The 26,113-nt window shown below is 40.3% G+C and overlaps 1 protein-coding gene across 7 annotated transcripts in view; it reads left to right on the top strand.

Moving 5' to 3' along the window:
* The first annotated feature begins 737 nt into the window (after window positions 1–737).
* Window positions 738–26,113, top strand: part of GABPB2 (GA binding protein transcription factor subunit beta 2) — a 29,632-nt gene continuing 4,256 nt past the window's right edge. Inside the window, exons 1-7 of one of the 7 annotated variants that reach the window (XM_044239190.1) lie at window positions 738–907; window positions 7,075–7,214; window positions 9,121–9,288; window positions 9,827–10,021; window positions 11,834–11,972; window positions 19,336–19,452; window positions 21,778–21,963. In XM_044239190.1, the coding sequence (XP_044095125.1) occupies window positions 7,107–7,214; window positions 9,121–9,288; window positions 9,827–10,021; window positions 11,834–11,972; window positions 19,336–19,452; window positions 21,778–21,963 (913 nt within the window). In that variant the 5' untranslated portion in view covers window positions 738–907; window positions 7,075–7,106. The remainder of the gene's footprint in view (window positions 908–7,074; window positions 7,215–9,120; window positions 9,289–9,826; window positions 10,022–11,833; window positions 11,973–19,335; window positions 19,453–21,777; window positions 21,964–26,113) is intronic. The other 6 variants (XM_044239191.1, XM_044239192.1, XM_044239194.1 and 3 more) reach the window with 6 other exon arrangements.

The raw sequence follows: 26,113 nt of genomic DNA on the forward strand, positions 1-26,113 counted from the left end.
AAAGCCAAAATTTAATACAGAGTGGAGCCGTGACGTGTCCTTTCCTATGTTCACTTATTTTTGAAGGGCTTCTTTCCCAATTTCTCGCAGCCCTTAGGTAGTGACCATGGGTGGGGTGAAGAGAATCATTTGGTATGTAAAATCTGTAAGTGGACCTGCAAACTCAAACGGTATCCCCTTCCAAGCCTCTAAAAAGAAATGAATCCATTATCTGGTCCACGGCTCTGAGGAGACAGCTTAGTTCGGGGCTCCCTATATTCATGCTGTAAATTTGGAAATAGGACCGTCAGGGTACTACCGTTCAATTCGCGCGCAAAGCCGGGGACGTCCCAGGTGCTTCACCTGAGGCTGAAACAGGGAAACAAGGTTTTCTTGTCAACCTTAGGGGCCCCCAGTCAGGGTACCAAAAAAGCTCAGGACCCACACTGGCCCCGAACCATCCTCTACACGTCCCCGGGTTCTTGGCGCCAAAAGGAACCATCAGGTCCGTCCCCTACCGGAACTATACGACACGTAAGACACGTAATCAACAATCCTCCGCCTCGTTAAATAGTCCCGCCTGGGTTATCTTGGATACACACTTTTCCACCTCAAAAACCCTTCGATGGATAGACTATGATCCTCGAGATGCATTGCCCTTCGGTTCGAGTGTAAATTTGGCTTTTCTGATCATTTTCTCTTCATAGATCCCTCCGCCAAAGATTGTATTCGCTTAGTCTTCACTTCCGGGTCCGCCATTTTGTTGCCTCCATTTCTCCACGAGGGGGGGTTAAAGGCCCCCAAAATATGCATATATGAAAAGGCCAAAAAGTAACCGTCAGTGACAGGGAGTGTTAACTAGAGAAAGAAACGGGACCAAACTGGCGGGCTCGGTGAAAGCGCGGCCGGCAGCGTCCCGGACGAGGAGGTGAGGGGGAAGAAGACGTGTGGACTCTGGGGGGCGTCGGGGCTGGAATGGAGACTGCTGTGAGAAGTTGCAACGCGTCCCAGCCCAGCCCCGGACTTCTGGGTGCAGACAGAGCGGCGCCCCTCACGGGAGCGGGGGCAGCTCGGGAAGGGGGGATGAAGAGGAAGGGGATGTGCTGGGAGGAAGGGGAGGGGACTGGGAGGTGAAGAAGGGGGTGGGTGTAAGACCTGGGACTGGGGAGCTGGACCCAGGGAAGCGAAGGCCATGGAGGTGACCGCCAGGGGGCAGCCCGGAGTCCGGGCTGGGGGCTGCGGCCTTGGCTCTTTGCCGCCGTTGACTCTTCTTCCAGAAAGACAACGTTGCTGTTTGGAACTGGAGGATTTATAATGAAGGAAAAAACGGGGACTCTCAATTCTCTGACCTCAGTAACAGCCTAATGATTTTGAGTGAGCTCGGTAATCGGAGCAAGAGTAGTACGGGCTCCGCCCCCAGTTGATGCACAGTTGTTTGTACAGCTGGCGACCGGTGGAGACGTATGCAATAGAAAAAGTGGGGGGGGGAGGAGTCGTCAGAACATGGACTCTTCAATTCCATTTCTCCTTCTCGTTAGGTTTCTCCTGTCCTCACAGATTTCCTCGAGCCAGCAGAGATTATCCCATTCTTTTCTCTCTTCCCAAAAGTACTTCTTTCTCTTAAACATATGTAGAAAAAGACATTCCGTGGCTTACCCCCAGCAATTTTAACATTTTTGGCTGTCGGGACCACATCTTCATGGTGCCATTTGACCCACCCAGTCCAATTGAGATGCTCTTAAGCATCTATTTTCACACACGCTTTGAAACTGTGAAACAACTGCCCCACCCAAATTCTTACATCAACAAGTGTAATTACTCAGTGATAATAGAGTACTTTGTTGTCGAGAGCTCAAGCACTTCATTAGTTATTAAAACACAGTTATTCAGAGTTCTAGTATGTTTGTTTGGGAAGGGGAGTGGGTGCTTTGTTACTTTATTAATCCCCAAAATCCTAAGAGACAAGTTGAATCAGATTTTGTCTTTTCACCTTATGTATAGGGAAAGTAGAGGTACATCCAGTAAGGGAGAATGTTTTCCCCGTGTTTTTAATAATCAATAATTAAGGTGCCTAGACTGTCCTTCATCTCTTTTCTGGTGGATATTGTCAGTGTTTAGGTAGGCTATGGGAGAATGGCACATAATACCCTCTCCCCCAAATGCTGTTATTTTAAAAATACATTTTGCTTTTACTTTGGAGAGATGCTTCAGGTAAACTCAAAAGAGTCAGGGTAGAGGAGAAAAGAGCCTTGCACATTTCTAGGAGACCTCTTTTATATCAGGTGATAAATACAACACCCTGCTTCTTTTCTTTTTTTTTTTTAAGATTTTATTTATTTGACATAGAGAGATCACAAGTAGGCAGAGAGAGGGGGGGAGGAAGCAGGCTCCCTGCGGAGCAGAGAGGACCCTGGGATCATGACCTGAGCCCAAGGCAGAGGATTTAACCCGCTGAGCCACCCAGGTGCGCCTCACCCTGCTTATTTTCTAATCCCAGAGTTTAACTGTATCTTTGTATAGTAAGAAATAAGACTTTTCATGGCCTATTTAAAGAATGGGGTTACAAATCTGGGTCAGCTGCCATTTAATGATACTGATACATGGGCTCACAAATATGGTTAAAAGTGGGGGCGCCTGGATGGTTCAGTGGGTTGAGCATCAGACCCTTGATTTTGTCTAGGGTCATGATCTTGGGGTCATGGGACCAAGCGCAGTGTCAGGCTCCACACTCAGTGCGGAGTCTACATGTCCCTCTTCCTCTGCCCCACCCCACACTTGTTGTCTCTCTCTCTCTCTCTCAAATAAATAAATAGAATCTTTTTTTTTAAATATTTTATTTATTTGACAGAGAGAGATCACGAGTAGGCAGAGAGAGAGAGGAGGAAGCAGGCTCCCTGCTGAACAGAGAACCTGATGCGGGACTCGATCCCAGGACCCTGAGATCCTGACCTGAGCCGAAGGCAGTGGCTTAACCCACTGAGCCACCCAGGCGCCCAATAAATAGAATCTTTAAAAAAAAAAAAAAAAAAGAAAGAAAGATAAGTGGGGTTCCTGGGTGGCTCAGTTGGTTAAACATCTGACTCTTGATTTTGGCTTAAGTCATGATCTCTGGGTTGTGCAATTGACCCAGCCTCAATCTCTGCACTGAGCACAAAGCCTGATTAAGATTCTTCCGCTCTTTCAGGACACCTGGGTGGCTCAGTTGGTTAAGCAGCTGCCTTTGGCTCAGGTCATGATTCCAGCATCCAGGGATCCTTGCTCGACAGGGAGCCTGCTTCTCCCTCTGCCTCTGCCTGCCATTCTGTCTGCCTGTTCGCTCTCTCTCCCTCTCTCTTTCTGACAAATAAATAAAATCTTTAAAAAAAAAAAAAAAGATTCTTTCTCTCTCTCTCTGCACCTCCCCTCCCCTGCTCATGCACTCAAGCTCTCTCTTAAATAAATAAATAGTGATACAATTAATGTATGTTTGAAGGCAGACTATGGTGAGAAAAATTGACCTCAGAAATACTTGGCAAGGGGCACCTGGGTGACTCAGTCTTAAGTGTCTACCTTTGGCTCAAATCATGATCCCAGAATTCTGGGATTGAGGACCGCATTGGGCTCCCTGCTTGGCGGGAAGCCTGCTTCCCCCACTCCCCCTTTTTGTGTTCCCTCTCTCTCTGTGTCTCTCTCTGTCAAATAAATAAATAAAATATTGTTTTTTCTTAAAGAAGTACCTGGCAAGAGTTCAGGTGCTGAAGACAACAGTTGCAATGGGATAAAATAAACTTATTTAAAGGCTCTGTTTTGGGTGCCTGAGTGGCTCAGTGGGTTAAAGCCTCTGCCTTGGGCTCAGGTCATGATCCCAGGGTCCTGGGATCGAGCCCCACATCGGGCTCTCTGCTCCTCGGGGGATCTGCTTCCTCCTCTCTCTCTGCCTACTTGTGATCTCTGTCAAATAAATAAATAAAATCTTTAAAATAAATAAATAAAGTCCAAAAAAGTTTAAAAAAAAATAAATGAAGGATCTGTTTTCTGGATGTATCAGCCTCCCCAGAATGTGAAGCAAACCAGATTTCTCCTTAAGCAGATACCTCAACCTTCAACTGACTATTTTTTTATGGTAGAGAATAGCTGAATTTCACTATTAGAATACTTCTGCTTTTTGCCAGCATTTCTAAACATTCCTTTGTAGGGAATTCTTTCCCTTTGTGATCAGTTATGTTGAAAGTGTTTGAGACTTGGTGATACAACTTTTATATATAGTGTAATTTGAGAAAATGTGAGGGAGTCATTTATGACTAATAAACCACCAAAAAATTTGCTCTTTTTTTTTTTTTAAGATTTTGTTTATTTATTTGAGAGACAGTAAGAGAGAGCATGAGATGGGAGAAGGTCAGAGGGAGAAGCAGGCTTCCCATGGCTAGGAACCTGATGTGGGACTCAATCCCGGGACTCCAGGATCATGACCTGAGCCGAAGGCAGTCACTCAACCAACTGCCAGGCACCCTTTGCTCTTGTTTTTAACTGTTAGTAATTAAAAAAAAAAAAAACTAGATTGAAATTTTAATTTGATATTATAAAAGGAAGGCAATCATGGAGAAATGCAAAGTGTCGGTTTTCTGTAATAAGGCTTTGCCGTCATTTTTTTCTCCAGCATTTTCTTGAGTTGTAAAGCCTGACATAGAGGTTCATACTATTAAAGTCCATCCTCTTCTCTTGAACATACTTATTCAAAGGGTCTGGACTGGCGCCTGGCGTATACTCATTTTGAACAAGCTCTTGGTGTTCTCCCAGACACCCATGTTTGAGGACAATGTTCAGTGATACAGACTGGAAAATTAAATCCCATAGTACCTGAATGATTTGCCTAAGCCAGTGATTCTCAAATTTTGTGGTTTCAGTATGTGTGTTTGTGTATCTATCTGTCTATCTATATACACACATTTATATGTATATGTGTATATATATATTATTTTAAGATTTTTTTTTTTTTTTACAAGAGAGAGACAGCAAGAGAGGGAACACAAGCAGGGAGAGTGGGAAAGGGAGAAACAGGCTTTCCACTGAGCTGGGAGCCCAGTGGGGGGCTGGATCCCAGGATCCTGGGATCCTGACCTGAGCCGAAGGCAAGCGCCTAATAACTGAGCCACCTAGGTGCCCCAGGACTCATTTATATTTCTAAAAATTATTGAGGATTCCAATGTGTTATATCTGTTGGGATTTACTGTTTTAGAAATTAATTTTTAAATGCTTACTAGTTAAAATACAATTGTAAATCCTGTACCTGTTAACATAAATAACACATGTTTTTTAAAGATTTTATTTCTTTATTTGACAGAGAGAGAGATCACAAGTAGGCAGAGAGGCTGGCAGAGAGGAAGGGGGGCAGGAAGCAGGCTCCCTGATGAGCAGAAAGCCCAATGCGGGGCTCGGTCCCAGGACCCTGAGACCATAACCTGAGCTGAAAGCAGAGGCTCAACCAACTGAGCCACCCAGGTGCCCCTAAATAACACATTTTTAAAAATTTATTTGTCAGAACGAGAGAGAGCGCAAGCAGAGGGAGTGGCTGGCAGAGGAAGAAGCAGGCTCCCCACTGAACAAGGAGCCCAATGTGGGACTCTATCCCAGGACCCTGGGATCATGACCTGAGCCAAAAGTAGTCACTTAACCTACCTACTAAGCTACCCAGGCATCCCTAAATAACACATTTTTATGAAAAATACATCTTCCAAGTTAAATAATAAGAGGAATAGCATTGTTTATTATTTTTGCAAATCTCCAACTTCTAGCTTAATAGAAAACAGCTGCATTCTCATATTTACTATTTCATTTAATCTGTTGCAATTGTACTTGGAGAAAGGAGGAGTAAGTTAAATGGCTTTTTCAGGTAATTATGGGTGTTCTTTGGTGCTACACAAACACTGGACAAAGTGGCAGTTTATTTATTTATTTATTTGACAGAGAGAGAGAGACATAGTGAGAGAGGAAATACAAGCGGGGGAGTGGGAGAAGGAGAAGCAGGCTTCCCATGGAGCAAGGAGCCCCATGTGGGGCTTAATCCCAGAACCCTGGGATCACTACCTAAGCTGAAGGCAGACAGTTAACGACTGAGCCACCCAAGCGCCCCAAAGTGGCAGTTTGTTTGCTTGCTTCTTTCTTTCTTTCTTACTTTTTTAAGATTTTATTTATTTATTTGACAGATCACAAGTAGGCAGAGAGACAGGCAGAGAGAGAGGGGAAAGCAGGCTCCTTGCTGAGCAGAGAGCCCTCGGGGCTTGACCCAGGACCCTGAGATCATGACCTGAGCTGAAGGCAGAGGCTTAACTCACTGAGCCAGCCAGGCGCCCCAGAAGTGGCAGTTTCTTAAAAGTTAGTTGCAGTGAGGAATCTGAAACCATATCAATGAAATTATTATACTCTGTTACCTTAAAACACCCTGATCTTTCACTTTGTTTGTACTTACACATGATTTTATAACATGCATTGGTCATTTGAAAAATATTGGTTAAGCAAATTATGCAGGCGATCCAAATGTTGATGCATTTTATTATACAATACTTAAAAATCATATTCATTAGTATTACCACTAATTTCATCAGAAAAGTCTGTAGTAAGCTGTCAAGTCATAGTGGTAGATTTAAGTTTCCCAAAATTCTACTTTTGCTTGAAAACTCAAATTATAAAATTAAAATTAATAATTGTTAGTAAACGCTGCCAGTTGTTTTCCTTGAAATGGCAGCTCACTCTGTTCATTTTTTTATAAGTATCTGCCATATCTGAGTCTGCCTAGCCTCGGTGTTTGTTCATCATTCTTTCATGTGCCGTAACATTTCTACTCACAGTTGTTTCAAAGGGATGAAATGCTGTTTTATTGCTTCCTTAAGCTAGAGAGGTGGTAATGTGTTGCACAGATTTCCAAAGTATTTTTCTGAATATTGAACATTAAAGACCTATTTAGGGCCTGAAACTTTGCCAAGTATCTGATTGTGTTAGGTGAGGTAGAAAGGAAACGCCTTACTGGATAGTCAGCTTGAGAAGTGTCTTGCATATGTTTAAGTACAAGAGGTCTTCTAAAAGCATTTACAGGCAGCTTTCCTTATGTTTGAGTTATAGCTTCCCGAAAACATTTGTTCCTATGCATAAAGATGTCTTTGGTGGATTTGGGGAAGAGGTTACTAGAAGCAGCAAGAAAAGGCCAAGATGATGAAGTGAGAACATTGATGGCAAATGGCGCCCCATTCACCACAGACTGGGTAAGTTCTTTTAACTATTCCCAATGTGCACTGTTACCAATTTCTTCCTTTTTTTTTTCCCCAAAGATTTTATTTTTAAGTAATCTCTACACCCAGTGTGGGGCTTGAACTTATAACCCCGAGATCAAGAGTTGCACACTCTACTGACTAAACCAGCCAGGCATCCCTCCAACCTTTTCCTTAAAGGCTAAACAGACTTTATTGATTTTTCTTCATTCCCGTTCTGCCTCACTCTCCCTATAAGAGTTTTATTTTCTTTGTTTCATCTAAATATGTAGTTGTCTTCTAGTTTCCTAAATTGCAGGCGTCTCCTGTGGATATATAGGTGGTAATTATAAGGTATTACAAACTTGTGATTTTCTATAATGCTTTTTAGAGTATTTTCTGAAGGTTTAATTCTCCCTGGAATGTACTTGGGCTATAGGTTTCTGTAATTAGCTAGAAATTAAACAAAGTCAGTATAATAAGAGTGCATTTCTAAACTAAATGAATTACGTGTTTCATTTTCTCTAAAGTGTGCTGGTTAATCAGAAATAGTCTAGGCATTTTGTTTCCTTTTTACCACTGCTAAAAAAACATTAAGAGGAAGGTATAATTTCACGAGCCCAGGCAGCCATCTTGAAGAGATAGATTTTAAAAGGGTTGCCTAATTTAATTATTTTTATTTTTTTAAGTAATCTCTGCACCACAGACTGGGTAAACTCTTTTAATTATTCCTAATGCGTGCTTTACCACTTTCTTCCTTTTTTTTTTCAAAGATTTTATTTTTAAATTTTATTATTATTAAAGATATTATTTATTTATCTGACAGAGAGAGATCACAAGCAGGCAGAGAGGCAGGCATAGAGGGGGTAGGGAAAGCAGGTTCCCCTAGAAGAGAGCCCGATGTGGGGCTCTGGGGCTCGATCCTAGGACCCTGAGATCATGACCTGGGCTGAAGGCAGAGGCTTAACCCACTGAGCCACCCAGGTGCCCCTCAAAGACTTTATTTTTAAGTAATCTCTACACCCATTGTGGGGCTCAGATTCACAACCCTGAGATCAAGAGTCATGTGCTCTACTGACTGAGCAAGTCAGTTAGCATTGCCTAATTTTAACAATTCAATGAACCGGTGTCCTCTCTCCTGGGGTGATTAATTCATAACTTTAGAGGCCAGCAGGTACTTAGCACTTCACAAAAAGGAAGAAAAGGAAACCTATGAGATTAGCATTTCTATTAATAGACCTGAAAAGTGCAATGTGAACTAAAGTCAGTCAGACAGAGAGGCTGAACATATATGGAATGCAAAAAATAAACAGCATAGGCTTAAAATAAAGGACCTAACACAAAGAAAGGAATAAATCTCTGGGTAAGTGGCCAAAGATAGAGAATTCTTACAGATTTACTTTGAGACAATCCAGGCTTCTTATTGCTATTGACACACCATTGCTAAAATTTTATTGCCTCTTCATCTCTCCAGTCTTTTTGCTTTGCTTTACTGTGTCAATGGACTTCTGTTCAGTCAGTTAAATTTGCACACCAAATCTCAGTGACTTTCTAGTCTCTGCCCTTTTCCTAAGAATTGTTTTGAACCTACCTACCCCTTTCCACTACTCAATGCAGAATGTTCTTGTTTATCCATTTTTTTTTAACCTTCTTCTAGGCTTTGCTTTAACATCATGTCCTTTAGAGAATCTTTCCTAATATATATGGAATCTTTCCATCTGACTTAAATCCATTATACTTAGCACTTATGTAATTGGTGGTATATTTATTTGCCTTAATATTCTTTATGCCTGTTGCACAACCAGATTGTCACTCCAAGGACAAGAACCATAGACCGTACCTCTTGTTCATTTGTGTCCCTCCGGCAATGATTTAGGACTCTGCACACAGTTGATATTCAATGAGTATTATTTTCCTGCAGCTTGGAACATCACCCCTCCACCTTGCAGCCCAGTATGGTCATTATTCCACAGCAGAAGTGCTCCTTCGAGCAGGCGTTAGCAGGGATGCCCGGACCAAAGTGGACAGGACCCCTTTGCACATGGCTGCAGCTGATGGACATGCACACATCGTGGAACTGCTTGTTAGGGTAATAGTGGCAGATCTGTATTGTAAAAAAGACACTCACCTCCCTGTTTTCTTACTTAAACGGGTGGTAGGAAACTAGGCTGGGAAAGATTAAGTTTAGGACAGTTCATAGCATAGATTTGTGTCTCTTTTAAGAGACATCATGGCTATAAGGATTTTGTTTTCTAATCTTTTACCAGCTAAGCAGACTTTATTGATTTTTCTTCATTCTCTTTCTGCAGGTGTTTTCTGTACTTAAGCCTATTTTTGTAGGCTCTCAGCTCTCTGTTAATAAATGCAGCAAAAATCTGTTCTTTTCCCCTTCCTTTCCCATCTGTTGTAATTTCCCAGTTGTCCTTAAAAGACCCACTCATTGAAGATATTATGTCTGTCATCATTCAGGAGAATTTGAAGAATGTTTTTCCATTTGATATTTCTATGTGATCTAAATTTGAATATGTATAATCTCCATTGAAATTCTTTTTATTTGGCTGATGGGATCTTGCACCTGTGCTACTATAACCAGTGTCTCTTTGAAAAAAATTACGTCTCTGTGATAGAATGGTGCAGATGTGAATGCCAAGGACATGCTGAAGATGACAGCTTTACATTGGGCTACAGAACACCACCATCGAGATGTTGTAGAGCTACTTATCAAATATGGAGCTGATGTCCATGCTTTCAGCAAGTTTGATAAATCTGCCTTTGACATAGCCCTGGAGAAAAAGAATGCTGAAATTCTGGTCATCCTTCAGGTCTGTTTCTTTTTATACCCCCAGAATACATTTCAATTGAAGTTGAGAAATTTTTTTTATAGGATCTGAATCAAAATTGAATTTGCACCGTTTATGAAGGTAGTACTTCTAAACTTCTGATATGTCTCAATCTTGTGACTCAGTGTCATTGGTATCTTTAAAAAAAAATAGCATTCTGGGGTGCCTGGGTGGCTCAATCAGGTAAGAATTTGCCTTGGGCTCAGGTCATGATCCCAGGGTGCTGGGATCGAGTCCCACATCGGGCTCCTTGCTCAGCTGGGAGCCTGCTGCTCCCTCTTCCTGCCACTCCCCCTGTTTGTACTCTCTCTCTGTCAAATAAATAAATTATTTTTTTAAAAAAAGCATTCCAGGGGCGCCTGGGTGGCTCAGTGGGTTAAGCCTCTGCCCTCGGCTCAGGTCATGATCCCAGGGTCCTGGGATCGAGCCCCGCATCGGGCTCTCTGCTCTGTAGGGAGCCTGCTTCCTCCTCTCTCTCTGCCTACTTGTGATCTCTGTCAGATAAATAAAGAAAAAATCTAAAAAAAAAAAAAAAAAAAAGCATTCCAGGGGTGCCTGGGTGGCTCAGATGATTGGCATTTGCCTTGGGCTCAGGTCATGATCCCAGGGTCTTCGAAGAGCCTGCTTTCTCCCTCTCCTTCTGCTGTTCCCCCTGCTTATGCACGCTCTCTCTCTGTGTCGAATAAATAAATAAAATATTTTTTTAAAAAAACAGTAACCAGTACATGGATAATCTGTTTCAACTGAGGCTCTTAATCAAAGGGATAATTATATGTAAAAAATGGGTATCCATTTCTGCTGCATTTTCAGGAGTTTGTTTGTTTATTCCTTTTTTTCTGACTGATGGTTCTCTATAGACCGGTTGTCCTCTTTAGCTTTCAATTCCTTAATTAGAGCTCTTTTATATTTGGACTTCATAAGTAGATACCATGTTTGTAGAAAACTGCTTCTGAAAGTCAGAAAATAAAAATAAGTATCTTTACACCTAAATTGTACAGAGAGCCCTGGAAGCAAAATGCTGTATATGGAACTAGACTTTAAAATCTGGCACTCATTTATTTGCTTGTTATATATTCTCTTAGGAATTTCTTCAATGGCAAAATGGAACAAGTAGTTGGACAAAACTCTGGAGAATATTGTTCTCTGCAGATTTGCTGCAGGGATCTTCGGCTAGCACATTGACATATATATAATTGATAGAATGTTCATGCTGGAAGTTACTTCTTAGGCTCCCCACCCTCATTTTCCAAATAAGAAAAAAACAAGTTCCAGACAGGTTAAGTGAATTGTCTAGAAGTTTTTGCAAATGATACACTTTTTTGGAAATGATAATACTTTTTTCTTTAAATTAGAAATAAACTTGGGAAAGCAATCTAACATCTCTGTCGCCCTGATCTGGAAAACTAACAATCAAACAAAACAAAAAAGAAAATCAGAAGTCTTTTTTTTTTTTTTTTAAGATTTTTAATTTATGTATTTGACAGATTACAAGTAGGCAGAGAGGCAGGCAGAGAGAGGGGAAAGCAGGCTTCCCGCTGAGCAGAGAGTCCAGTGTGGGGTTAGATGCCAGGACCATGAGACCATGACCTGAGCCAAAGGCAGAGGCTTAACCCACTGAGCCACCCAGGTGCCCTAGAAAACCAGTAGTCTTAATGAGAACTCTGAGCTCCCTGGGACATTGTGTTCCACCACTAGTTCTGCTAAACAGAGCATTGGGGTGGGAGTGGCTGTTCAGTAACTGTATAACTAAGGCTAACAAGTTCTGATTTTGAAATATCCTGCCTTGTTTGGTAGGAAGCGATGCAGAATCAGGTGAATGCTAATCCCGAGAGAGCCAACCCCGTGACTGTGGCTGCCCCATTCATCTTCACATCTGGAGAAGTTGTGAGCCTCGCTAGCCTTGTTTCTTCAACCAACACCAAAACAACCTCAGGTAATAATCTGATAACGTGGCATTTATTTTAGACTTAAAATGAACAGAACCCCAGTTTTTCCTATGAGATGAATTGATACTCTATCTGATACCTACTCGTTTATTAAAATATTTCCCAAATAGAAGATTTATAATAGATTTTAAAGCCAATGCATTTATTCTTCCTGGGGGAAGAGGAGATCATACACAGGGATTACACATCAGTGCTTACTGTATTAAAAGTAAAATATTCTACAGATTGATCTGTGGAAGGGTTATATATGACTGCAAAATGAAAACACAAGGGTGCTTCAGTATGGTTACCACTAAGGAAAATAGTTAAATACTCATAATCTAAAACAGTGACAAATAAACCAGAATAAATGTAAATGGATATTGGAGTGCTGATATAAAAGAGGTACATGTGATCTTTTGAATAAAGTATAAGAGCTTTGATTTATTCTTGGAAACATAAGTAAACAACAAAATGGCAAAGAAAAGCTCATTTTGAGATTTGTATGTTTTTAACAAAAACATCTATCTAAAAAGGAGCAAACTGAGCTATTTTCAACATTTCTTTACAAATATTTGTTTTAGGGGCACCTGGGTGGTTCCGTGGGTTAAGTCTCTGGCTCAGGTCATGATCTCAGGGTCCTGGGGTTGAGCCCTATGGTGGGCTCCCTGCTCAGCGGGGTGCCTGCTTTCCCCTCTCTCTCTGCCTGCCTCTCTGCCTACTTGTGATCTCTCTCCCTGTCAAATAAATAAAATCTTTAAAAAAACCACAAATATTTGTTTTACAATGAGGGAGTTTGTGTCCTAATTTACATCAGTTTTCTTACTGACTCGGTTTCTTTTTCTGTTTCTGACTTTCACTTAAAAATAAGACACTGTATTCTAGTTAAGTTTGTATAATATTGGGATACCTGGGTGGCTCAGTTGGTTAAGCGTCTGCCTTCAGCCCAGGTCATAATCCTGGGGTTCTGGGATCAAGTCCCGCATCAGGCTTTGCTCAGTGGGGAGGCTGCTTCTCCCTCTCCTTCTGCCCCTGCTCATGTGTGTGCTCGTACTCTCTCTCTCTGTCAAATAAATAAACAAAATCTTTAAAAAAAAAAAGGTTTGTGTAATATCAAAGAAAGATCTTGAATGAGGTGTTATAATTGAGGGGCAGTGTGGTTAAATAGAAAGAACATACACAATATACATAGAATTTTACCTTCAGAACTGCATTCAAATACTGATTTATTAATTGACTACATGCTTGACCTTGGAAAACTCTTATTTCTCTAAGCCTTCCTTACTTTTCTACAAAATTGGGATATAATAATACCTAATTTATGAGGTTATGAAACTTTGTGTTTCCATTTTATAGCAGGACTTCAATAATAGCTAGGGTTAAATATAAATATAACTCCTCAATGAAAGTTCATTCTGTTATGCCCTCAAGGGGGCAGTAGTGACCTTCATTTTTATAAGCCATCAACTATCATTTAAAAATCACTGTGCTTTGCTTTCAGCTTGATAATTCAAAAAAAATTAGGTTAAATATACATAAATATGTAATCAGAACATTCACAGACTTTTGGATTTCTTGTAGTACATGCCACAGTGATTAGAACAAGTACCTTTAGGATCCAAAATTCTTTAGAAGCCAGTAAAGTTATATGTTCATAAACATGTAAAAGGAGCTAGAGTTGGTCATGTAACTATTGAAATTCTTCAGACCCAGATCTGAAATGATAAGCAAAGCTGAAGATATTTAGGATATAGCTTCGTAGCCTTGGTTCCCATGGGCCTATATCATGTTTGTCATGTTCCTTTTGGCAAACCTATTGTTTCTCTCTTTTGTATGTTGCCACTATGAATTAAGATTGCTAAACCAGGGGCGCCTGGGTGGCTCAGTGGGTTAAAGCCTCTGCCTTCGGCTCAGGTCATGGTCCCAGGGTCCTGGGATTGAGCCCCACATCGGGCTCTCTGCTCAATGGGGAGCCTGCTTCCTCCTCTCTCTCTGCCTGTCTCCCTGCCTGCTTGTGATCTCTGTCTGTCAAATAAATAAAATCTTTTATAAAATTAAAAAAAAAAGATTGCTAAACCATCACATAATAGAGCTGATCTCTCTAGTGTTGTCTTACCCATGAAACCATTCTACCTGACTCTCCCACTTCAGGGGAGATAATTAATGCAGATAAAAGAAAGGAGAAAAGTTATAAGAAAAATTCAGGTTGGGGGCGCCTGGGTGGCTCCGTGGGTTAAGCCACTGCCTTCAGCTCAGGTCATGATCTCAGGGTCCTGGGATCGAGTCCCGCATCGGGCTCTCTGCTCAGCGGGGAGCCTGCTTCCTCCTCCTTCTCTCTCTACCTGCCTCTCTGCCTACTTGTAATCTCTCTCTGTCAAATAAATAAATAAAATCTTTTTAAAAAAAAAAAGAAAGAAAAAAAGAAAAATTCAGGTTGTATTATTCAACTAGGTTCAAGGATTTTCTTTTCCTGAATGGTGGGAGGGTGGGTGGCTTGCTTTTTACCCTGTTACCCAATTTTTTTTTTTTTTTTGAGGGAGAGAGAGAATGTGTGCAGTTGCGTGTGCAAGCGGAGGAGAAGAGGGTCAGAGGGAGAGAAAAAATCCCAAGCAGGCTCCATGCCAAGTGCAGAGCCAGACACGGGGCTTGATCTCACCACCCTGAGATCATGACCTAAGCTGAAATCAAGAGTTGGATGCACAACCAACTGAGCCACCCTTCTTTTTTCCCTCCATCATCCAGTAATATTTTTTGTAATTTTTTAAAAAGATTTTATTTATTGATGGAGAGAGCCAGAGAACACAAGGTGGGGGAATGGCAGAAGGTGAGGGAGAGGCAAGCTCCCTGCCAAGCAGGGAGCCCAATGAGGAGCTCAATCCTAGGGCCCTGGAATCGTGACCTGAGCTGAAGGGAGACACTCAACCGACTAAATCATCCAGGTGCCTCCATCCAGGAATAGTTTTAAGTATCCTAGGATAATCATTTTGATGGATTTTTTTTTTAGATTTTATTTATTTATTTGACAGACAGAGATCACAAGAAGGCAGAGTGCCTAGAAGAGTGAGAGGGGCAAGTAGGCTCCCTGCCAAGCAGAGAGCCTTATGCGCGGCTCAATCCCAAATCCCTGGGATCATGACCTGAGCCGAAAGCAGAGGCTTTAACCCACTGAGCCACCCAGGCGCCCTGGTGGATATTTTGTTGTTGTTAAGATTTTTATTTATTTATTTATCTGACAGAGATCACAGGTAGGCAGAGAGGCTGGCAGAGAGAGAGAGAGAGAGAGAGAAGCAGGCTCCCTGCTGAGCAGAGAGCCTGATGCGGGGCTCGATCCCAGGACCCTGAGATCATGACCTGAGCCGAAGGCAGAGGCTTTAACCCACTGAGCCATTCAGGCACCCCTGATGGATATTTTTGATAACAAAATTTGTATTATAAAGTTTGCTTTCAGTTTTCCATTTGTGACTAAAGATATCACTGGTCGTCAGTGCTACCATCACAATGCAGCAGTTCAGAAAGGCAGACTAAATTAAACATTAATCAGGGCAAGCAAAGAGTTACAAAGATGAATTTTCTATTTCTGTAGGATCTACAAAGATGAATTTCCTATTTCTGTAGGATCATAAGATGCACCCCAAAGTAAAATATAAATAGCTTTGTATTGGTTCATAAAGAGTACAGGCTTTGAGAAATCTAACGAAGTGCATTCTAGTCTGGCCTCTGACATTTACTACCTATGTGACCTGGGCAAGTTACTTAGTTTTTCACCAGCTCACTGAGATTGCCTATCCTACCATAGCATACTCCCCTTAATCCTGATATGATGAGTTTCTCTAAGCCACATTCTGAATAGATACATTATATATATATGCATATATATATGGATATAATAGAGTATATATTATATATATTATATGTAGAAATAATAGAGTCATCCCTGATAGTGCCATTTTAAAACAACACCATCCATGTGCATTTTACTTTGATTGATGTTGGGTCTTATACTGAGAAGAAGGAAAAAATTAATATTGTTTAGCAATAAAGTACCTAATTTTCCTAAAATTTATAGGAATAAGTCTATGGAGGTAATTTGAATCATTGCTTTTCAGTTTCAACTGTGTATATCAGGGTATTAAATCCAATTTTCCACAAATGTTCTTTCTTCCTTTTGCTGTTAAGGGGAAGTTGAGTGAGTCATGTCTGAATCAAAGGGAGAACAGCCTTAGCTTGGTATCATTATGTGCTAAAAAGTATACAATGCCTTCTCAAGAAGCATTACCCAGCTATTCTACTTTAGTTGAGTGACCTACCTGATACCTGGCCTACTTGAACTTCAGTTACAACAGCCCTGGTGTGTGCGAGTGTTTTAACTATGGTAAAATAATAGCAGCCTTGTTTTTAGATTGCTAGTGACTTACTGTCAGATATATTCCAACCTCCTCAAGGGCTATATATACAAATATATTTAAAAATTGCTTGTTCCTTGTTTGTTTCATTTGTGAGTTCTTATGCCAGTGTTTGGTGTAATAAGCTGTGTGGTGGGAAAATCATGAATTTAGTGGGAACATTAGGGAATAGGCTATAGTTGGATCTTGCTCTGTGTGAAGTTGTTGGATAGACATAGGTTCCTTTCTGGAGGACAGGCACTGTGTTCCACTCAGACTGTTTGGTTTCCTGAGTATTATGTGAGAGAATGAAAGAATAAAACAGAGTTATCGCTGTCTCCATGGTAATTCCCCATTGCTACCATCATCATCCGGAAGCTAGATTAAGATCACTTGTAGCTGGGGCACCTGGCTGGCTGAGATGGTAGGGCATGTGACTATTGATATCAGAGTTGTGAGTTCATGCCCCATATTGGGTGTAGAGATTACTAAAAAAAGAATAATAAACTTAAGATAGTTCATAGCTATTAGGAATACTATGTAAGTAATCTGCTTTTTGAAATTTAAATTTATAAAGCAGTTAAATTACCTACATTAATCATATCAGAAAAGGATTCTTTGCTCTGTGGATGGATTTATTATAAAGAGTGTTAAAAAGGAATTTCCTTAGGGGGCGCCTGGGTGGCTCAGTGGGTTAAATACTCTGCCTTTGGCTCAGGTCATGATCCCAGAGTCCTGGGATCGAGCCCCTCGTTGGGCTCTCTGCTCCGCAGGGAGCCTGCTTCCTCCCCTCTCTCTCTCTGCCTGCCTCTCTGCCTACTTGTGATCTCTCTCTCTCTCTCTCTCTGTCAAATAAATAAAATCTTTAAAAAGAAAAAAAAAATTTCCTTAAGTATTTTAAAGTGTTTTACAGATAGCTGACTTTTTGATAGACGAAAGGCTGGAAAGAATCTTTAAGCATAGTTAGTGGGAAAACAAAAATTGAGAGTACATTGGGGCACCTAGCTGGCTTAGTCAGTAGAACATGTGACTCTTGATCCTGGGATTATAAATTCAAGTCCCACATTGGGTACAGAGATTAGAATATAATCTTGAAAACATATCTTAAATATAAAAACCTTAAAAATAAAATCTTTAGGGCGCCTGGGTGGCTCAGTGGGTTAAGCCTCTGCCTTCAGCTCGGGTCATGATCTCAGGGTCCTGGGATCGAGTTCCACGTCAGGCTCTCTGCTCGGCGGGGAGCCTGCTTCCTCCCCTCTCTCTCTGCCCGCCTCTCTGCCTACTTGTAATCTCTCTCTGTGTGTCAAATAAATAAATAAAATCTTTTTAAAAATAAAATAAAATCTTTTAAAAAATTAAGGGGCACCTGGGTGGCTCAGTCAGTTAAGCATCCAGCTCCTGCTTTTGGCTCAGTCTCATGGATTGTGGGATCGAGCCCCACATCAGGCTTGTGCTCAGTGTGGAATCTGCTTGAGACTGTCTTTCTCCCTCTGCCCTTCATGTAGGTGTTCATGCTTGCTCTCTCTCAAATGAATAAGTAAATCTTTAAAAAAACTAAGAGGGACTCCTGGCTGGCTCGGTCAGTGGAGTGTGCGACTCTCAATATTCAGGTTGTGAGTTTGAGCCCCACATTGGGTGTAGAGCTTACTTTAAAAAAATAGAATCTTGGGCACCTGGGTGGTTCAGTGGGTTAAGCCTCTGCCTTCAGCTCTGGTCATGATCTCAGGGTCCTGGGATGGAGTCCCACATCAGGCTCTCTGCTCAGCGGATTCCCCCTCTCTCTCTGCCTACTTGTGATTTCTCTCTCTGTGTGTCAAATAAATAAATAAAATCTTTTTTAAAAAATGGAATCTTTAAAAAAAATTAAGAATACACTTAGAAAGAAGGTAAGTGTATTAGTCAGAGTCCAGTCAGGCAACAAAACTACATGGTGATTTGTATAATTTTATTGTAATATATAATATGTATGATTTCTAAAATATCTAAACTTACATGTACAATTCATGAAAAATTACCAGTAATAGTGGATTAACTACTATTAGGAGTTATGAGGAGAACCCTAGAGAATACAGGAATAACCAATATAGGAGCAGCCACAAATTTTGTATGACAAAACTTAATTTCATGCTAACTGTCAAGAAATATTGTTAGGGTCCATGTTAGGGTTTCAGTATGACAAAGAAAGGCAAAGAAGGGTGGATTTGGAATAAATTCACAACTGGCACAAAAGTATCTTTGAAATTATAATGAAAGACATAGGGAAATACAATTCATTTTATAAAAGTTATATTTATGCAAAACTGTCGAGTAATACTTTTGGTTCATAAAGTTAGGCGTGTGCCTGTTGCCAGATCAAATGTATTTTCCTCCTGGAACTTAGCTGTAAGCATAGCACACAGATATAAGAAGAAAAGGTTGTAAACAAAGTTTTTTTTTAAAAAAAGGATATCATGACAAAATTAAAGTAGATAATTATTTTTTACCATGAATCAGTTGTACTACCCTTTGACATTCAATAAATGAAATGTCCAGGTTTTACTGGTCCTTGTGTTAGAGGTCATCCCGAGTCTTCTCACCTGTCTGGCTTATGGATAGATGCAGTATCTGCAGGCCCTCTTCCCTCAGCACCACCTAGTTTAGGGTAAGCCTGCTGCCAGGGAGAGCTCTGTACAGCCAGCCTAGGGAGTAGGCGGCCCTCTGGGTCTGTTGGCTCCGAATGCTCAGCACTGGCAGTGCCAAGAAAATGAGCAAATGTGGGCAATGTAGTGGCCCTATACTAAGCATATTACCTTAATCCCCTTTAAAGGAAAACCTTTCTAAACCTTCCAAGAGTGTTAACACCATGATCATTGGTTAATACCAGTTTGTAATGGAGAGCAAGAGGAAGACATTAGAATGCAAAGCTGAGGTTTTGATTTAATAAAAGCCATTTTTAGTTAATCTCCCATTTATTCTCTCTGCCAGACCTCATTTGCCTTTTTTACCAAAGTAGGTGACCCCCATGCCTCCTCAGCACCACACTTGTCACATTCCACCACCTCAGTGCTGGCCACCCTTGCAGCTCTTGCTGAGGAATCAACCCCCTTGAACTCTCACAGAGCCGCAGGTAGGTAAGGGATATCTGCTGGGTGAATCAGCATTTCTTTTGTTTTTACATTTCCAGCAGATTTAGTCTGCATGAAATATTAAAGAATTATGGTTAATTAGAGACATCTAAGAAAGAGGACTGTAGAGTCACTGAACTTCAGAAAGAAAAATCACTTAAGCAATATAATCAGATGGCTGAATAATATTAGAGAATGACTCAGTCATTTCTTTGTATTTTTGCAGTTTCAAGTTTGCTCCAGTTGCTTCAGATTGAAATGTTTAGTCTTCTATTAGCAGATTATTTGGGAAATACTCTATGTTATGTTTTGACTGGTGCTATCATAGAATGATTCAAAATAGCAGCTTAGATATGTTGTATTTAAAGCATCAAAATAGGGTTAAAGCCTCTGCCTTTGGCTCAGGTCATGATCCCAGGACTCTGGGATCGAGCCCCGCATCAGGCTCTCTGCTCAGCGGGGCGCCTGCTTCCCCCTTTATCTCTGCCTGCCTCTCTACCTGCTTGTGATTTCTCTCTCTCTGTCAATAAATAAATAAAATCTTTAAAAAAAATAATTTTGACAGTACGTAACACTGCTGCGTCTCTCATTGTCATATTCTGTGTACTTTAGGGTGGCTTGCTTTTATTTTCACTGGAGATGATATTTTGACATTTCCAGTGGAGTTGGGCAGATATATGCTGTATAGTGGCCTTCCGATATACAGAACAAAAAAGGGTCAAGTGACTTAGCTAAAGCTGGTAGCCTGTGGGGAGAAGGCTTAGGGCTTCATATAAGTAGGGGCAAATAGTATTAGTTAGAGCTAAACAGTCATCTAAGAATCTTTCTGGAGCCTTCTGACAGTCTGCTCCATCATAGATGAAAGCAGATTGTTCTGATTTCTTTCTGCCATTGACATTTGGGTGGTGAGAACATTCCGCCAATTCTGTTTTTCCAACTGTCAGCAATCATAAAGATCTCTATCCAGACATGTATGAGTGAGCAGCATGGCAGAGGGAAAAGCAATGTATTCAACTTGTGATTGTTAATTTGATTTGCTTTTGGATTTTGGATAAATTACTAATCCTCTCCAGGTCTCAGTCTCCTCATCTCTGGCTGAGGTTGGTTGGTTGGATCAGATTATCTTTCGAGGTCTTTTCAGCTAGAACATTTAACTGTTCTTTGTTTTTAAGAGATGTAAATGCTCTGTTTCCATTAAATCGCCTGAATGTGTCTCCTGTGGATAGTCCATATCACACTTAGTACAAAGTCCTACCTGCGCCTCTTTAGTGAGAGAAATTCTGTAGTGGATTAGTAGGAACTCTTTTTCCTAACAGTTATTGGGGATATTGACTAATCAGACTTAAAATCTTTTTTTTTTTTTTAAGTTTTATTTATTTACATAATCTCTACACCCAATGTGGGGCTTGAAGATCAAGAGTTTCATCCTCTTCTGACTGAGCCAGTCAGGCACCCCCCTCCCCTTTTTTGATTTCCAAACTGAAAATTTTGATTCAACATTATATATATATATAATATTATTGTTTGTCAGATGGGAGAAGCCACCTACCATTTGTGTCTGTCAGACTTCATCAGTGTTTCGATTCTTAACATACTATTTTGTTAATACATTTTCTTTTTTTTTTTTTTTAAAGATTTTTTATTTATTTATTTGACAGAGAGAAATCACAAGTAGATGGAGAGGCAGGCAGAGAGAGAGAGAGAGGGAAGCAGGCTCCCTGCTGAGCAGAGAGCCCGATGTGGGACTCGATCCCAGGACCCTGAGATCATGACCTGAGCTGAAGGCAGCGGCTTAACCCACTGAGCCACCCAGGCGCCCCTGTTAATACATTTTCTTATAGAAATAGATCTACTCTGTAATTATTTTTCTAACTCCATAGATTTATTTAGACTTTCAAGATGCTTCTTGAAAAAAGAACTCCAAGATCAAATATGCTAGGGAAACTCAGCATATCTTCTGTCCTTTTGGAGAATCACAGTGCTCATTAGCCTGTTGGGGTTTCTGATATTTTTTAAAAAACAAACAAAAAATTTAAGCATATATAAACTGGCATTTTGGAAGTGTATTTGTGCATAGAACCCATTCTTAGTGAAAGCTATTAACATCTCAGTGAAGACATTTTTGAAAATAAAGTTTATTGCATTTACTATTTTCTTTTCTCCTCCAACTTAGCATTGTTCGCTAGAACTTGCATTAGAAACTTTAATCTAACTTTTTTTCTCAAGTTTTCCTATCCCTGATATAATCAATTTCAAGAAGGTTGAAATTGTTATACTCCTATTTTTTTAGAAAGCTGAAATTTCCAATTCATTTTCGTCATCTTTAGCTAATTCAGAGGAAGTCATAGAGGGAAATTCTGTTGACTCATCAGTCCAGCAAGTGGTGGGGAGCGGAGGCCAAAGAGTCATCACTATAGTGACTGATGGAGTCCCTCTGGGTAATATACAAACTGCGATCCCTACTGGAAGCATTGGCCAGCCATTTATTGTAACTATGCAAGATGGAGAGCAAGGTGAGTTATCCCATTCAGACAAGTGTGTATGAAAAGATATATATTTTTTTATTTTTATTTTTTAAATATTTTATTTATTTATTTATTTGACAGAGAGAGAGATCACAAGTAAGCAGAGAGGCAGGCAGAGATAGAGGGGGAAGCAGGCTTTCTGCTGAGCAGAGAATCCAATGCAGCTCGATCCCAGGACCCTGAGATCATGACCTGAGCCTAAGGCAGAGGCTTAACCCACTGAGCAAACCAGGCGCCCTGAAAAGATATTTTAGACATTCCACAGTCCTCTAAATATGAAGCATTAAAGTAAGTGGGACTAAAAGAATGCCAGATACCAGGTTGGCTTTAAGAAAAAAAGAAATGGAAACTAGGCTGGCAAAACCTGATTTCCCTAATATATATAAAACATGTGAGTAAAAGCCAATAGTCTGGTAGATAAAAGAGGAAATAGTATGAACTAGTAGTTCACAGAAAATACTGATGCGTTTTAAAAACATAGAAATATGGGGGCGCCTGGGTGGCTCAGTGGGTTAAAGCCTCTGCCTTTTAACCCACTTTTAAATATAATATATATATTAAAATATATATATTATATATATTAAAAATATATATTAAAATAGATATATATTAAAAATATATATTAAAAAATATATATTATTTTATATATATATTAAAATATATATATATATTAAAAAAACACTGAAATGTGTTCAACCTACTTCATACATAGCAAGAGAAATACAAGTCAGTTCTGCACTGAGATACCATTATAACACTGTGTTGTCAGAGGTGTGGGGAAATAGGCACTCATAAATCACTGGCTGGCTCAGTCAGTATAGCTTGTGATCCTTGATCTCAGAGTTGTAAATTCTAGTCCCATGTTGGGTGTAGAGAGTATTTAAAAATAAAATGTAAAAAAAAAAAAATCACTGCTGAGAGTGTAAATTAATGTATCCTCTAAAGAATTGATTGCAATTATCTATCAGCATTTTTTTAAAATTTTATTTATGGGAGACAGAGTACTTATGTGCTCTCAAGCAGGGAGGAGGGGCAGAGGGAGAAGCAGATTCCCCAGTGAGCAGGGAGCCTGAAATGGGGCTTATTCCCAGAACCCGGAGATCATGACCTGAGCCAAAGGCAGATGCTTAACCGACTGAGTCACCCAGGAGCTCCCAATATCTATCAGTATTAAAGATACACATATCTTTTGGCTAAAAAGTTCTTTTCTAAGAATTTATATTCACACAGAAATGAAATATATACTGAGTTATTCATTATAGCACTATTTATAATCGTCCAAGATTTAAAATAACCTAAATAGATGGTAGCTGTATGTGGTGAACATAACATAATATATAAAGAGCTTGAGTCACTGTGTTGTACACCTGAAACTAGTGTAACACTGTGGATTAACTATACTCCAATAAAAAATGAAAAAAAGAACATAAGTATATGTCAGTAGGGAACTAGATAAAGAAATTATGGTACACCCATACATTGGAGTGCTGTGTAGCTGCTGAAAACAATGAGGAAGTACTTTATATACTAGCATGGTCTCATCCCAAAACCATATTGTTAAGTGACAAAAGTAAGATGCAGAACAGTGTGTAGAATATGCTACACTTGTATTTTTTAAAAAGGGGGAAATATATGTATATTTGCTAATATATTCATAGACTTAAACCATTTCTGAAGGAATATTCAAGAATAACATCGATAACATTGGTTACCTCCTTGCTTGTGCTCTCTCTGTCAAATAAATAAATAAAATCTTAAAAAAAAAAAAAGTGGGGGGATGCCTGGGTGGCTCAGGTAAGCATCTGCCTTCGGCTCAGGTCATGATCCCACATCCAGCATCCTGGTCAGTGGGGAGCCTCCATCTCCCTCTCCTGCTCCCTCTGCTTGTGCTCTTTCTCTCCGTCTTTCTCTGTAAAACAAATAAATAAAATCTTAAAAAACAAACAAAAAAAATTGGTTGCCTCCTGAGAAGGTACCTGAGTAGCTGGGGATGGATGGGAGACTTTTCACTACATATGTTTTTATAACTTTTAATATATTTTTAAAGATTTTTATTTTTTTGAGAGAGAGAGAGAGAGAAACTGAAAGCAAAAGAGACAGAGCACGAGCAGGGGAAGGAAGCAGAGAGAGAGGGAGAAGCAGACTTCTCTCTGAGCGGGGAGCCTGACTTGGGGGCTTTATTCTGGAACTATAAGATCATGACCTAAGGGGCACGTGGGTGGCTCAGTAGGTTAAAGCCTCTGCCTTCGGCTCAGGTCATGATCCCAGGGTTCTAGGATCAAGCCCCACGATGGGCTCTCTGCTCCGCAGGGAACCTGCTTTCTCCCCTCTCTCTCTCTGCCTGCCTCTCTGCCTACTTGTGATTTCTCTCTGTCAAATAAATAAAATCTTTAAAAAAAAAAAAAAAGAGAGATCATGACCTAAGCTGAAGGCAGGCACTCAACCAACTAAGCCACTCAGATGCCCCATAACTTTTAATTTTTGAACCATGTGAATGTATTACTTCTTCAAGAAATACATCAATAGTTTCGTTTTTGTTTTTTCAAGAGTAGCTAATCATTATAACTTCATTCCTTAAAAATACTGGAGTTTGAGGTCCTTGGGTGGCTCAGTTGGTTAAGTGTCTGACTCTTGATTTTGGCTCAGGTCATGATCTTAGGTTGGTGAGATTGAGTCCCGCCTTGGGCTCCATGCTAGGAATGGAGCCTGCTTAAGTTTCTCTCTCTCCCTCTCCTTCTGTGCTGCCCCTCCTTTGCTTGCACTCTCTCTGTCTCTGTCTTAAAAAAAAAAAAAAATTGGAGTTTGAAAGAGGAGGGTTGGTTTATTGCATTTGAGTCACCAAAATTTTGACTTGGCCTCAATAATGATGGGGATTTTATAATTTTCAAACTATTTAACTTGGTGGATCTTTGTAGCATAGAAAGAAAAAACAGATATTAAACCCATATAATTGGGGTGCCTGGGTGGCTCAGTCAGTTAAGCTTCTGCCTTGAGCCCCTTATCTGACTCCCTGCTTGGTGGAGAGTCTGCTTCTCCCTCTGCACCTCCCCCTACTCAGTTCTTATATTCTTGCTTTCTCTCTCTGTCAAAGAAATAAAATCTTAAAAAGAAAAACCAAACCCTGAATAATTCAAGTTTTAATATCATAAATTCCTATTTTTTGGGGGGAAATATACTATTGATGTTTTTGTGAACATGGTTTAAAGCTTTGGGGCTTCCTTGGGTAGGTGAGAAACTCTGCTTATAATGGAGTCAAATAAATGAGAATGGAGTTGTTTTGAGGGGACAAAATATTTGAAGTTTTGCCCAGATGAACTATACCACCTTTTACAAATGTATTTAACCAGGCACAAAGAAGGAAAGCTGAGATTTTATGAATTATCTTCAGGATGTTTTAAAATCCCAACTAAACTGCCTTTTCCACCTAGCAGATATCTAAGCTGTTTTCTTTTGCCATCAGTTGATGAGTAACCAAGGAATACAAGCTAAATTTTAAATCAGCCAAGCCAAGTAACTAGGTGAATTTTCTGTTTTAAACAAAAATCATAATGTAACCTAAAACCTAAATAGAATTTTAAAGTTTTTAATTTTGTGATCATTGTAGATATGTGTATAGTTTGGGGTTTTTTTTTAACGATTTTATTTATTTACTTGATAGAAAGAGGGAGAGTACAAAGGAAGAGTGAGAGAAAGAAGCAGACACCCCACTTAGCAGAGAGCCCCACAGAGGTCTTGATCCCAGGACCCTGAGATCATGACCCGAGCCAAAGGCAGATGCTTAGCCAACTAAACCACTCAGGCACCCCTCTAGTGTGTTTTTTATGTAGGCTCCACAGCCAGTATGGAGTCCAGTGTGGGGCTTGAATTCATGACCTATGATCAAGACCTGATCTGAGATCAAGAGTCAGACATTTTTTTTTTAAAGATTTTATTTATTTATTTGACAGAGAGAAATCACAAGTAGATGGAGAGGCAGGTGGAGGGAGAGAGAGAGAGAGAGAGGGAAGCAGGCTCCCTGCTGAGCAGAGAGCCCAACACGGGACTCGATCCCAGGACCCTGAGATCATGACCTGAGCCGAAGGCAGCGGCTTAACCCACTGAGCCACCCAGGCGCCCAAGAGTCAGACATTTAACTGAC

Source organism: Neovison vison, chromosome 2 (assembly GCF_020171115.1).
Source record: "Neovison vison isolate M4711 chromosome 2, ASM_NN_V1, whole genome shotgun sequence".
In the NCBI taxonomy this organism is placed as follows: domain Eukaryota; kingdom Metazoa; phylum Chordata; class Mammalia; order Carnivora; family Mustelidae; genus Neogale; species Neogale vison.